The sequence below is a fragment of the Dioscorea cayenensis genome, chromosome 19, assembly GCF_009730915.1.
Source record: "Dioscorea cayenensis subsp. rotundata cultivar TDr96_F1 chromosome 19, TDr96_F1_v2_PseudoChromosome.rev07_lg8_w22 25.fasta, whole genome shotgun sequence".
Lineage (NCBI taxonomy): Eukaryota > Viridiplantae > Streptophyta > Magnoliopsida > Dioscoreales > Dioscoreaceae > Dioscorea > Dioscorea cayenensis.
The window spans coordinates 25523425-25536975 of record NC_052489.1 but is presented as its reverse complement, the minus strand read 5'-3'; the positions used below and the strand labels follow the sequence as shown (position 1 = coordinate 25536975).

At 35.1% G+C, this 13551-nt stretch overlaps 1 protein-coding gene and 1 pseudogene across 1 annotated transcript; one reads left to right on the top strand and one right to left on the bottom strand.

Annotated features, from left to right (window-relative positions):
* The first annotated feature begins 2409 nt into the window (after window positions 1-2409).
* LOC120249281 lies at window positions 2410-6891 on the top strand. Its single transcript, XM_039257787.1, has 2 exons — window positions 2410-2431; window positions 6355-6891. Exon 2 carries the CDS (start codon window positions 6373-6375, stop codon window positions 6889-6891), a length of 519 nt encoding a protein of 172 aa, XP_039113721.1. The 5' UTR covers window positions 2410-2431; window positions 6355-6372.
* A 1397-nt stretch (window positions 6892-8288) lies between these two features.
* LOC120249280 lies at window positions 8289-9134 on the bottom strand (annotated as a pseudogene).
* Between the last annotated feature and the right edge of the window lie 4417 nt (window positions 9135-13551).

Below are 13551 nucleotides of genomic sequence, written 5' to 3'. Positions count from 1 at the left end.
ATCATAAACATACCAACCAAAATTATCATTTAAAAATAAAATATATCAATGTGTTATGTAAATACTTTCTAAAAATTTAATTTATTAAGAAAATAAAACAATAAATGAGTGTAATTTTATTATAAAAATATAAAATTAAAGTATTCTAATTAAATAAAAAATATAAGAAAATTTAAAACAAAATAAAAACTCAATTGAGATATAAGAATTAGTGAATTAAATTTCTTATTTATTTTAACAAAATCAACCAATAAACAAACAAATAAATAAATAACATCGAGAGAAGTTCGATAATTATATATTAATATATTAAATTTGTAAATATTTAAAAAATGTAAAAATAAATGACATAATTAGAAAACTCTACTGTATATAAAGTCATTTATCAATTTAAATATCAAATTTGAGTAGGTTTTTATAATATAATTATGGGTTTAATATTATATTTGCTCATTATTAATTATTATAATATTTTTTATATTTAATTATTGACTTTTCGGTTCAACCCCTGGGTTCGACCCGGTCGAGCCGATTGACCCCTGACCCCTGCGAACTGGCCAGGGTCATTGCGGGCAGATCCGATAACCCTGCTAAATCTGAGGGAATAATACATTCCCGGCCTTATATTCCTGAGAATGTTAAAAAAATTCAAAACCATTTGCCCCCTTTGTTTTTCCCTTCTTACCATTAAAAATATTTATTAATGGTTTTGCTGACATTTTGGTTATCTTCTTTGTTCAACTTGGTTATTAATGGCTCAAGGAAAGGAATACTCTCTTTAATCAATGACAACATTAGACCAATGCAATGGAAAAAAAAGAATAATAAGAGAAACTTTTTCATTATTTCCTTTTCAAGGTCACTAGCACAGTTTATAATACTAGTCATTTTCATTCCAACTGGTAACAATAAACAAAAAATTTAGCATCTCATATAACATGTGGCCTCCCAAAGCTTATGCTCTTATATATAATCCAAAAAAAAACGTTTTGTTTTGTTTTGTTTTGTTCCTCTCAATTAATTGATATGCCAGCAAAAAAAAATTCTTTTATTTGCTCGAAAATTTTATTTATTATTTTTGTCAATTTTTTATAATAACAAGAATTCAATTTTATTATAATTTAATTTAATTTATAGTTTTAATAATGGATTGTAGACCCATAACAAATAAATAAAATAACAAAGTAAAATAGAGTGAAATGAATTTCGAGGCCCTTTGTAAAAATATGATAATATTGCAGTGTCAAGATAACACCTGAAAAAAAAAAGAAATACTTTAAAATTATAGTGGTCTCTATGTGCTTATCATTTAAAATAAAATCGGCAGATTACAACATTTATAAAGACAATTTTTATTAAAAACATAGTATGCGGAATTAAAGATATCTACCTGCAACTATATTAATTTGAACAATGGCATTAGAATTTTTTTTTTTAAAAAAAAATTATTTCAATCTACAAAATAACCCCCTTATAAGAATTCCAAAAACAATTGTACCTCACTGGTGTTGGTATATATATTATTATTTGTGTCAAAATTTTAACTTTACTTTAAATTTAAAGTAAATAATTATTTAGAAAACTGACTAGAATTAATATGGATTCAAATAATAATTTGTTAAACTTAGTTTAAATTTAAACTTAAAACTAATATCAAACAATAATTATATTTTATTAAAATCAGAACTCATTCATAATGTACCAAGAGAGTGATTAACAAATCTCAAATATGACTTTTATTTGTCTGCACACACAGGAAATGCAACTGATCATGCCCCCAAGAAATTGATTAACTAATAAAGAACACAACTGTAAACCCACTTCAATTCGAACTATATAAGAATCACTGGACTTGGGGTGGTTGCTTTGCATGTTCTCCTGCGTAGCATACCCCTTCTTCACCATCACAACTTTTGATTGCTTGTCCGTGATCAGCTGAAATCCTTTCCCCATCTAGAGCTATGTAAGCTTGAGTTTGAGAATTTTCCCGGTAGAGGAGTACTTTGGAAGCTCATCCATGAAAACCACCGTCTTGACACTACACCAAATTTTAGTTTTAGAAGCACTTTAATAGAGGGGGTTTTTAGAAAACCCCTCCATAATTATGTTATATATATTTTTTTAAATAAATTACAGCCGGTTTTAAAAACCCCCCACAAATAAAAAAAAAAACTCTCTCTCCACTCACTCACTCTCACTCTCACTCTCACTCACACACACACACACACACACACACACACACTCCTCTCTCTCTCTCTCTCTCTCTCGATCTCGATCTCCAGCACTCACTCGCCCGATCTTCACCGATCTTCTCCACATCGCCGCATTGACGACCGCACCGCCGCACCGCCCGCAGACCGCATCGGCGATCACCTCCACCCGATTTCTGTCGTGAGGTGTCGATCTTCGCCACACCACCGCACCACCGTCGGTGAGTTCTAAAACCCCATGAGAGAGGCATTCTCATCCGAGAGACTTTTTTTTTAGGGTTTCTTCTCAATTGGTATGCTACTGAGCTTAATTAAGGTTTGAAGGTTGAGGTTGTGATGTTTAATGTGGAGGTGGAGGTTGTTGGGAGGAGGATGGTAGAAAGGAGGAGGAGGAGCAGCAGGGGAGTTATGAAGATGGGAGACTTTTTTTGGAGGATGGTGTTGATGATGGTGTGGAAATTTGGGAGGAAGTGAATTAATAGAGGATCTTGATGTTTATTGGTTTATCTTTAATCAGTTATTAGTTTTTAGAATAATTGATTCAATAGTTTAGTTCACTAATTTATCTCATATTGGTGTTGAATTTTGAATCATTCAAACAAACCCTAATTGAAGCTTTAGGGATGTGGTAGGGGGTGTTAAAGCCTTGTGGCTGTGTATTATCCTTAAAGCGGCCTTGATGAACTTCATGTTGTTGGTGTTGCTTTTATAATTAGTACTTGTTATTGTATTTTGTTTTCTGGATGATATGCTTTGTTCTGATCAATTAGTAATCTTGGCTCGGCAGTGAATATTTAATTTCCATCTGATCATATAACTTGCTACTATATTTCTTGTTCTGGATGATATGCTATGTTCTGATAAATTTGGTAATCTTAGTTCAGCTGTGAATTTATAATTTCCATCGGATTATGTGATAATTGCAATTATCTTTTGGCTGATGAAGTTTACAATGCTTGTTGAACTTGAATTTTTTTTTTTTTCTCATCTGAAAATTATCTCTTTTTAAACGTCAAGAATTGTGAGATGTTCAATCTGTCTATAAAATGTCAGTGATCAAACACTTGTCATTTTGAGCTAACTTCTTATTGCTTCAAATTGAGGCAAAACTCTGTATAAACGGCTCAACAAATATGGTTATTTCACATGTTAAAGCAACACATTCTTGAGCAATTAAATAATTGGCATTTCATTAACTTGCTGGTGTGGTTTAGCTCTTGAGCTTTGGTAGTTAGGCCATGGATTTGAGAAGAGCTTAATGGAAAATAGTTTCTGGAGCTTATTATCTCATATTTTCAACAAATGTTCCTTATTTCTGGATGTCAAGAAACTCTGGGCTTATATTGTGAAACCCAATTTCAGGATCATCTATCCAATTCTTCTCTAATATGGGCCTCATTCTGGGGCAAGCACAAGCATTCTTTGTTTCTGTATATTATAATGATCAAATGGGCTAAAGTGGATGCGCCATCTCTAGTTAATTGATGGTGGAGATGGAACCCATTAATCTGTTTATATATATTTTATGGTTTCATGACCGCCATGAGAAGTTATAGCCTTAAAATGGATTTTCTTTCATATTTGGTCCTAATTTTGTTTTACTTGAAAAGATGTAGAAATTTAACATATTTGATTCTGTTTTATTTATTTTGTTTGATTTTTTAAATGTATTTTTATTAAACCGCATGGATGCTGTGTGAATTTCATTCCTTCACATGTATTTGTTTAAATGGGTGTGCATAGGAGCACCACTTAAATTCAAGAACAATTTCATTATACAAAAATTCCCTTCTTAAATCAGCTTGCTAGAGTTATCTTTTATGTCATTTTAGACTTTGAAGAAGAGATACCTGTTGCTTTTAGTGGGTCAGTAGCTGCCAAGCTAAATGGAGGTCATGAATGAGATCTTATTTTAATATGATAAAGTATTCTCATATCTAGTTTCATTCATAAAACTTATTTTTCACATGGTCGGTCACTTGTATTAAACATTAAGTATTATGTTTAATTAGTTTCATAGAGGAGATAATCTTTCTTGCCGGACATCCGAATGAACTATTCCACTTTCCCCGATTTTTTTATGGCTTCTTTATATTGATTGGTCTGTAAGTTACTTGTATTTCCTGGTATCTATGATTTAGATTGTTGAGGTAAATCAGATCATGATGAGCTAATAGAATTATGAGCAATGATTTTTTAGTTCCGTGTTTTTAGATAATTGTTAATTGAATTATGAGCTATTAGAGTAGTTTTTTTGGATTGTATGAATTGAGCTATTAGAGTAATACTAATGCAATTGCAATTGTCCTTGGGAGGGTTGCTTGAGATTATCCTATATATATAGAGCAAATATTTAAAAAGATGCATTCATATTGTCCAAACACAAGAGAATGATGTTGGAGGTCATGCGTCTTCGCAGGTCGAAATCCATTTTGCTTAGTTTGAATGAGCTTACCATAGGATTACCTCCACGTATTAGTCGATTTATGTGTTCCTAAATTGTAATGTTACTCTTCCACTTGTAATTCTCGATTGTTAATCCCCCGTGGCTTTTTATTATTGTTATGGTTATTGTTATTATTTGCCCTCACCTACAATAGATGCCATACCCCTTATGATCTTTCGGATGTCGGGATTATAGCAAATCAAGATTTAGCCACAAACCGTGATGCTATGTGACCAAGTATGCTTTCTCGTTATTTTTAATTTTACTTAAAGTGACACATGCAAAATTTATTATATGTGTTCTGCTTTCTTGTGAATTATAAGAGTAATTTACTCTTATAATTTTTATATTTCATTTTGTCCCTGTTAGGCACATTCATGGCCATAGTCTATTGCTTTTGTATTTTGCAGAGTCTTATTTTTAGTGATTGTATTTCATGGCCTGCTGTATTTTATTGAAATCTCACCTTAAATTGCATGAAATTGATGTGCTACCACATCTTGTGCAAACATAACTGCTTAGCACGTCATCGTTTTTATTTCATGATTTTCAAATCATGAAAATCTCATTATTTGTTCAATCATCTTTTAGATGAGATAGGCTAACTAAACCGTAAAAAGTCAAGAAGTGTAGGCTTTTTAATATATATTTGGAAGGTTATAGTTATTTTTTTATATTTTTATTAAATACAAATTCTCCATTGTTGATGCATTTATGTATAGGAAAAATTTGCAATTAACTATCAAGAAAGAATGATAGAATATCTTTTTGTATTTTCCTCCGAAGTTGCATGATAGAATGGGTTTATTTCTAGAAGGTCATTTTAACTTACGATGAGCTGATGAATCTGTATACATGTCTATGATTTGATTTAGTTGTCGCATATGTCAATTTTTGAATTTTTGTTTTTCTTAATATTTTTAAAAAAATCAGAAACCATTAAAAATTATGCCCTATCACACTTTAACCACTTATGCCCTATCACACTTTTAATCACTCATTGATATGCTAATGTTTTGCATCACTTATGTCACGTCACCAGTTTAATCTATAAAAAAATTATATATTTAGAAAAATATTTGTAAAATTTTTTTATTTAAAAATATGATTTTTGTGAAAATCTTTTTCCTTCATCACTTTTTTTACTTATTCACTAAAAATCTTTTGACCTCTCTTGAAAATTTTTCACCCTCATAAAGTAAATCTCGGACTCCATTCCAATCAATAAGTGGAGTGTTATAAAGATATGATATGATACAATGGTGCCATTTTGATCCTTAATCTTCCTAAATTATGTTTATCATCTAAATTTTTCTATGATATTTTTCCGTTTTAAATATTTTTAAAAAAATTTATTTTTATTTTTTATTATCTACTCCTTTCATCTCATTATAAATATCAATCTTATAAGTTTTTACAAAGGCTAAGGCAAGTAATTGAAATTAAAACATTCATGAACATTTAATTTAATTTCCTCATTTTACCATTTCTCTTTCCATCCACTAAATAGGTGTATTAAGATAACATCAATAGAGAACAATGTATTTAAGTAGATTGATAAAATTAATATTTAAATTAAATATCTATACATATTATAATTGTCAATGCTTTTTATGCAATTAACTATCAAGAAAGAATGCAAAAAATAATTGTCAATGCTTTTTATGCAAAAAATAACTTGGTCATTTTTTATTTCAGCTGTGCTATTTTTCTTTAATGGATAAGAGTTGGATGTACAAGCCTAGACAATCTAGGGAATATCAAGAAGGAGTTGATCAATTTCTCGAGTTTGCTTTTAATAATGAGTCAGTTGGTGGGAAGATAATGTGTCCTTGCAAGCATTGTGTTAACTCATTATGGCAAACAAGGGATGAAGCTAAAGTGCATTTAATTTGTGATGGGTTTTTAAGAGGATACACTCAATGGGTTTGTCATGGTGAATTTTCTTCTATTAATGATATTGCATCATCTTCTTCAACCCATATTCTTGAAACTTCACAAGTACAAGAGGCTATTCGTGCAAACTTTAGAGGTTTTGATAATATGGAAGCTTTGTTGCATGATACAATGGGTATGATTGGTCAATTAGGTGGTCAAGAATTAAATTTTCAGATGTTTAGAAACACTTCTGATGCTCAAGATGATGGTGATGATAATTGCCAGGATTCAGATGAAGACATAGAAGAACTAGCAGAAGGAATATCTGTAGAACAATTCGGAGATGGATGTCTTTGAAGAAAATAGTAATTTTTTGAAGTTGTTGAGAGATGTTGAAGAAGAGTTGTTTCTGGATGCAAGACATTTTTCAAAAATTGTCATTCATAATACATTTGTATCATATAAAATGCTTAGGTGGATGGACTGAAAAAAATCATTTGCAAAGGTGCTTGAATTGTTAGGTCGGGCATTTGGTGAACAGATCATCTTGGCCAAAAATCTTCTTATGAGGCAAAAGAAAAATCATTAAGACCTTAGGTCTTAATTATGAGAAAAATCCATGTTTGTAAACAAGATTGCATGTTGTTTTTGGAGAGAGTATGCAAGTGCGAGAATCATGTCATATTTGTGGTACTTCTCGTTGGGTGGATAGCACTAAGAAAAGACCCGTGAAGGTGTTACGGTATTTTCCCTTGATACCAAGACTACAAAGATTTTTCATTTTGGAGCAAACTGCAAATGATATGAGGTGGCATGATGAAGGTCGCAATAAAGATGGAATTCTACGACATCCTGCAGATGGTGAAGCATGGAAATCTTTTGATGCTCGATATCCAGACTTTTCTTCAGACTCTCGTAATGTTAGGCTTGCCCTTGCTAGTGATGGTTTTAATCCTTTCAGAATGATGAGTAGCAACTATAGTGTGTGGCCAGTTGTCCTTGTTCCATATAACTTACCACCTTGGATTGGAATGAAACAACATTCATTTATTTTATCAATGATAATTCCAGGAGATAAGGGACCGACAAATGATATTGATGTCTTTCTACAACCTCTAATAGATGAGCTAAAGAAATTGTGGGAAGGTGTGGAAACCTATGATGCTTCCAAACATCAAAAGTTTCACATGCGGGCTGCATTAATGTGGACTATAAATGACTTTCCAGCTTATGCATATTTATCTGGTTGGAGCACCAAAGGGAAGTTTGCATGTCCATGTTGTGCTGAAAACACATCTTCTTTGTGGTTATATAAGGGTAAAAAATATTGTTACATGTGTTCTCGTAGGTGGTTACCCGAAGGTCATTTGTTTCGTTATCAAAAACAATTATTTGATGGCACCGAAGAAGCAAGGCTACCACCAAAGCGAGCAAGTGGAAGTGATGTGTTGAATCAGTTAGATGGGCTTCAATTCACTTTTGGAAAATTTAAGAAGAAAAAAGGCAAGAAGGAAAATACAAAGAAGAAGCGTAAAAGAACAAAACACCCAAGAATTAGTGTGCAAGGATCTAATGAAGAGAGTTCAAGTAGAAATAACCGCCTCTATAGGGCTTTGAAACCGCCTCAAAAACACCTTTTTGGTGTAGTGTGAGCACCATCAACCTTGTCAAAATACTCCTATATATATACAGTGAGACACAATATCATCCCCAGTCACACCAACATGTCCCTTTCTTGATAAGTGACACAAAAGCTAGCTAGCCCACGGTGTCTCTCCCCAGCACGGGTGAGGCATCGCTATTAATTACCACCGCCTCCCTCACCAACGGATGCCGATACCGGTACAACACCGTCACTAACTCCACAGTACTGTTGATGTTCTTCCTCTCTAGATATAATCACATCCTTATATATCCTTTATCTCTAGATACCCATGATCAGGATGGATAACACTCACATCGCTGGTGAGAAACCAGACATCCTTAAAATTAAAGCCGCAGCTGCATGTGTACGTCCTCACTGTTCTTCAAGTAACCCTTCATTAGGTTGCTACCGTGCAGCACCACCTCTCATCACATGGCAGATCGCACGCTTGACATGGTCTTCGTATCCTTCACGTCCACTCCCTGAAGAGATAGCACACTGGTCCCCTGCCTAGCTTTCAGCTCGGCCTGCTCTTCCGCCTGGCGGAGATCCCGGCCACTCAGCCATGAGCCATCCACTCACACACCAAAGCCGGCCCTGTCTACTCAGTCATACCATAAGTGTACGAAACACCATCTCCTCGATATCCTGTCCAGCAATCCCGCCGGAGGCGGTGTTCGGAGACGTGATGGTACGGCGATCTTCGTTTTTGGCCTCTAGCGTGATGTTGAACATGACTGGCCAGCAACACATGCGCGTGACTTTGTGGTCCACACTATTGAACGTTGGTGTAGCTTGGACCTCAACCTTCTGAGTCACAGTCTATTACTGTTATAACCCAGCATGTTACTGTAGCAACTTTATAAAGCCCAACACTGTAGCACGGGTACTGTAGCAGCCCGAAAATACTTTTCTTCCCTTCTAAAAGTTTCAGCCCCTCTCTTCCATTTCCCATTCATACTTGTTGGAAACCCTAGTCATGTCCTTATCCTCTTCTTGCTTTTAATGGTTAAAGATAGGTAAGTAATTCTTGTTTCCATTAATTTTCATTTTGTGTTCTTGTTGATAACCTTAGTATAAACTTAGGGTTTGTGTTCTCCTTGTTTTCTCTCTTATTTTCCCTAGATTAATAGAAGTAGAGAAGATGAGAAGAGAAGATGGCAAGGTGAGTGGGCTAACCGAATCATTCTTGATTTATTTTGGTTCTTGCAAATTATTTGCATGTTTGGGTGTTGTTTTGGCATGATGTTGATTGGAAACTTGCCATTTGTTTGCTATAATCTCATACTTGTTGTTAATTGGGTCCATGACAATGTAAGGCCTTGGGAGTTATATTTATGGTGAATTATGCAAGTGTAGATTGGTGTATAAAAAAATCATATTATTGAGTTATGCTAGAGTCCATGGAATGGAATTTGGGTGATGCACATAAGGTGTTTGACTAATTGTCTCATAGTGTTGAATACAAATATTTGGGGATATAATTGTGAGAATTGTGTGATTTAATTTTGTAATGGCTTCAATGGTATTGATGGGCTTAGTTGTTAGTTTGTATGAGCACTCCTACATATGAAGGAATAATAAGTGTGGATTCCTTATTTGTTACTAAATATGAGTTGAAATTCTTAAATGTATTTGATTGATCTCATGTGTGGGTGATAATATGTATATCTTGTGGAATTTGGTTAGGAATCAAGAGGTAAGGAATGTGTTTTTATACATATCATGGTTTGTGTTAAAATACTAGAATGAAAGAATTATGAGAAGATGGACATTTTACATTATAGATTATAAGTATATGTATGTTGGCAAGGGAAATTTGTTTATGTGAGAGAGTTATGTTTATGTAATTTTTGCATGGGTTTGGAAGAGATTGGAAATGCTTTGATGATATGTCGGGATGATGCGAAGGAGTTAGAGAAAGGGGGAGAGATGTATGCTCATAATAAAATGTAAGATATTGATAAAAACTTATGTGATGAGAACTAAAGCATGAATGTTCAAGAATGAAAATAATAATGTGAGTTGCTTTTGAATCTAGAGGAATGGGGTGGTATTAAGCTAGGATTGAAGACATTTTAAGGGTGAGGTGGCATGGCAATTATGGCCGGTAAAGAATTGAAAAGTTGGTGAGTTGCTTGGGTGTTATTGTATCTTGGATATTAGAGGTGACCTTGACCTAATGTTAATCAAAATTGGGGTAATTGCTTTATATAGCTTATGTTGGTTGATGTTCAAGGGTTGTTTTAATATTGGAAGGGAAAACTAGGTTCATGCCTTTGAAATGATAACTTGTTTTAGATGAGCAATTATGATAAGATACATTATTGATAAAATCGAAATGATGGGGAAAACCAAGGGTGTGGATTGGATTTATAGATTAGAAGTTTTGATTTATTAAAGACTTGTGCAAGATGATGTACTACAGGGAATCTTAAGGTTTAGCTTGATTTTTCTCACTTCTGGGGACAAAACTTTGGGAAGGATTTGACAAGGAAAATGTTCAGTATGGTCCTGAGTTTCGTTCGGCAAATTATCTTTTCAATTGTCAATATGATCTTGGAGTTATGTGTTGTGAAATGGAACAGGTTAGAAGTGATATTATGCCGAGACCTTAAGAGTGTAATTCCCGGGGTGTTTGGTTTTTATTTGATGATTTATTCATTTGGTAAATTTTGTGCATAATTTTTGTTCCTTCAGTTATTTTCCCTAATGTGGGATTACGAGTTCACGTATTGCATTCGTGTGAGTATCTGGGAACTTCTGAATTTGCAATTTCTGAACTCGAACTCTGTGTTTTGGTGTATGATTATTTATTTGTTTATTTTGTCCTTGCATTAATTATTCGGTATTTCCTCTGTCTGTATTCTGTATCTCTGCGGTTTTAGTACGTCTCCATTTCAGCTCGCCCGACTAGGGAGGAGTAAGTCCCTAGCCATGTGCACATGTTTTTCAGTAGTAGCGCTACCCCGCATGCATGGTCGAAGATCCCGGCTACGGTCATTGATATTACGTTATGTTACGTTACATCTCCGACTTCACGATCGAAGATCCGACCTGCGTCTGTTGATTTCTGTTATTAGTCAGGGACATGTACATGTCTGTTTTGCGTATTTTCGGCATTTCTGAGCATTCTCTGTATTTCCGTTCCGCTATTATTCTGCTGTTTTGCCATTCTGTATGGAAAGTATTATGTTTGGGAATGTTTCGATAACCAATTTCCGTATTTTCTTTCGGTATTTTTGAGTTTTCTCATGTTTTTTTGCTCCCACTCACTCGAGTAACCGGAGTTACTCGACTCTCTTCTTCTATCTTTTCGTGCACTCGACTCTTAGGTTGTGCTTAAGACCTTGTTGATCGACCCGGTGCTAGGATGGATCCATTAGAGTCGTCGTTTTCTTGTAAAAAAATTTTTTTATAACCTCGTATTTATACCTTGGATTCTCGTGATCCGTGAGTCCGTGTTGTATTTACGTACTATTTTTATATTGTTTCCTGCTCGCTTGTTAGGGTTGACTCGACCGAGTCAAATCGAGGCCTTACACCCAGTGGGGCCCAGCCCCGTTGGATGCGGCCGATCTGTCAGCGGGCCCGGCTTTGGGGCTGGGGCGTGACAATTACAGTCTGGCATGTGCTCTAATTATAATATAAAAAAATAACAATATTAAAAAATGTGTCCGGAGGAGGATATGATAAAAGAGGATCAGACTCAGAGAACACCCTGTTTGTTTCTAACAAGATGAACCAACACGGTACATCTCCCTCTCCCTTGGTGTGGTGGTGTAGATGTAAACGTCGGTGCCGCCTCGAGCCGCCATGCCCCGTGTGAAGGTCCAAACGTTGCAGTGGAACATGGGAAAGGGACCAGAGATAAACCAGTTCATCCCCACTGTAACAACAGACTCATGGTGCTCAGGTAGGCGCTGCTGTGGCTGTGGGCCACTCCTTTCACCGCCGGCCGACGTCGTTCAGGAAGTGTAGTTCATTGCTATGGCATCCCACTTTGGTATCATATCAGCGCACCATCCGCTGCGAGATGGTCGACGAGAACTTGTGGAGCGAGTGGCACGTATTGGTAATCCACAAAAGAGAATCTTGGTTTCGGAGTGCTTCAGGATGGTGGACACGTTGCCGGCGAGAATCCAGGCGTGTGTTTTTTGGTGTTTAGCGCCGCCAGGCGATCGGCACTCCAAAGTGCATCTCATACATTGCCGGAATATTCGGTGCAAATACCGAAACCTACATATACTTACAAATACAAAAATTTGACATCAAATATTAAAAAAATTATCATTATGTACGTATGTATTACACACACACATATATATATATATATATACGAACCATAGGTTTGGACTGCGTTGGCAAGAAGGAGATGGGGGCTCAAAGGAGCATATATATATATATATATATATATATGGTTAGCTCCACACTTGGGTAGCTTGTCCATTGTTTGTAATCTATGGAGATGAAGAATAAGATCAGAAGAAACTAAGAAACATAGGGGTGTTGGCAATTGATGAAGTTGATTGCAGGATCATCATAGCTATCTGCAGAATAGAAGATTGAAGAAATTTCTGGAGATGGCAACATGTGTTTGATAAGTATTCAGGTCTACAGTATGGTGTCACTAGGCTATTGTGTATCATGTAAGTGTCAGACCTAGCTTTAACTTTTGGTGGCTAATGTCATGTAGTATTTAAAAGATATGTACTATGTCTTGAATATTTTAATCTTGTCATCATGAAAAACTAAGCCATATATGTATGCTTTATGAATCAAGAAGCTGGTGAAGAAGAGTTTCGTATCACCAGGTCCACAAGCAAGTAACGCCTCTGTTTGTTCTCATACTATAATGTGTGCTCTCTTTCTTTCAATTTTCTCTCCTGCTAATCTCAGGTAGTGTTTTTTCTCATTGTTAATCCTTCAATCTGGTATCAGAGACAGGTTGTGAAACTTTGATCTTATCTCAGTGTAACAAATCCCTGTCTTTTTCTTTCTGCTAATCTCAGTCATGGCTGCTTCTACACCTCTTGATATTACTCAACCTGCACTTCCTTTCTTTAAGGGAGAAGGGTATGAAAGGTGGAGTATTAAAATGAAGACTCTATTTCGTTCTCAGAATCTCTGGAAAGTAGTAGAGAAAGGAGTGGTGACTACTGGTACTGAAGCTCAACAAGAAGAAAGCCAGAAGGATGATGCAAAGGCTCTCTTTTACATCCAACAGGCTGTGGATGAACCTATCTTTGATAGGATTTCAGATGTCTCTAGTGCCAAAGAAGCTTGGGATCAGCTCAAGAGCCAGTATCAAGGAGATTCAAAAATCATCTCTGTTAATATACAAACTCTACGCCAGAAGTTTGAAGTACTTC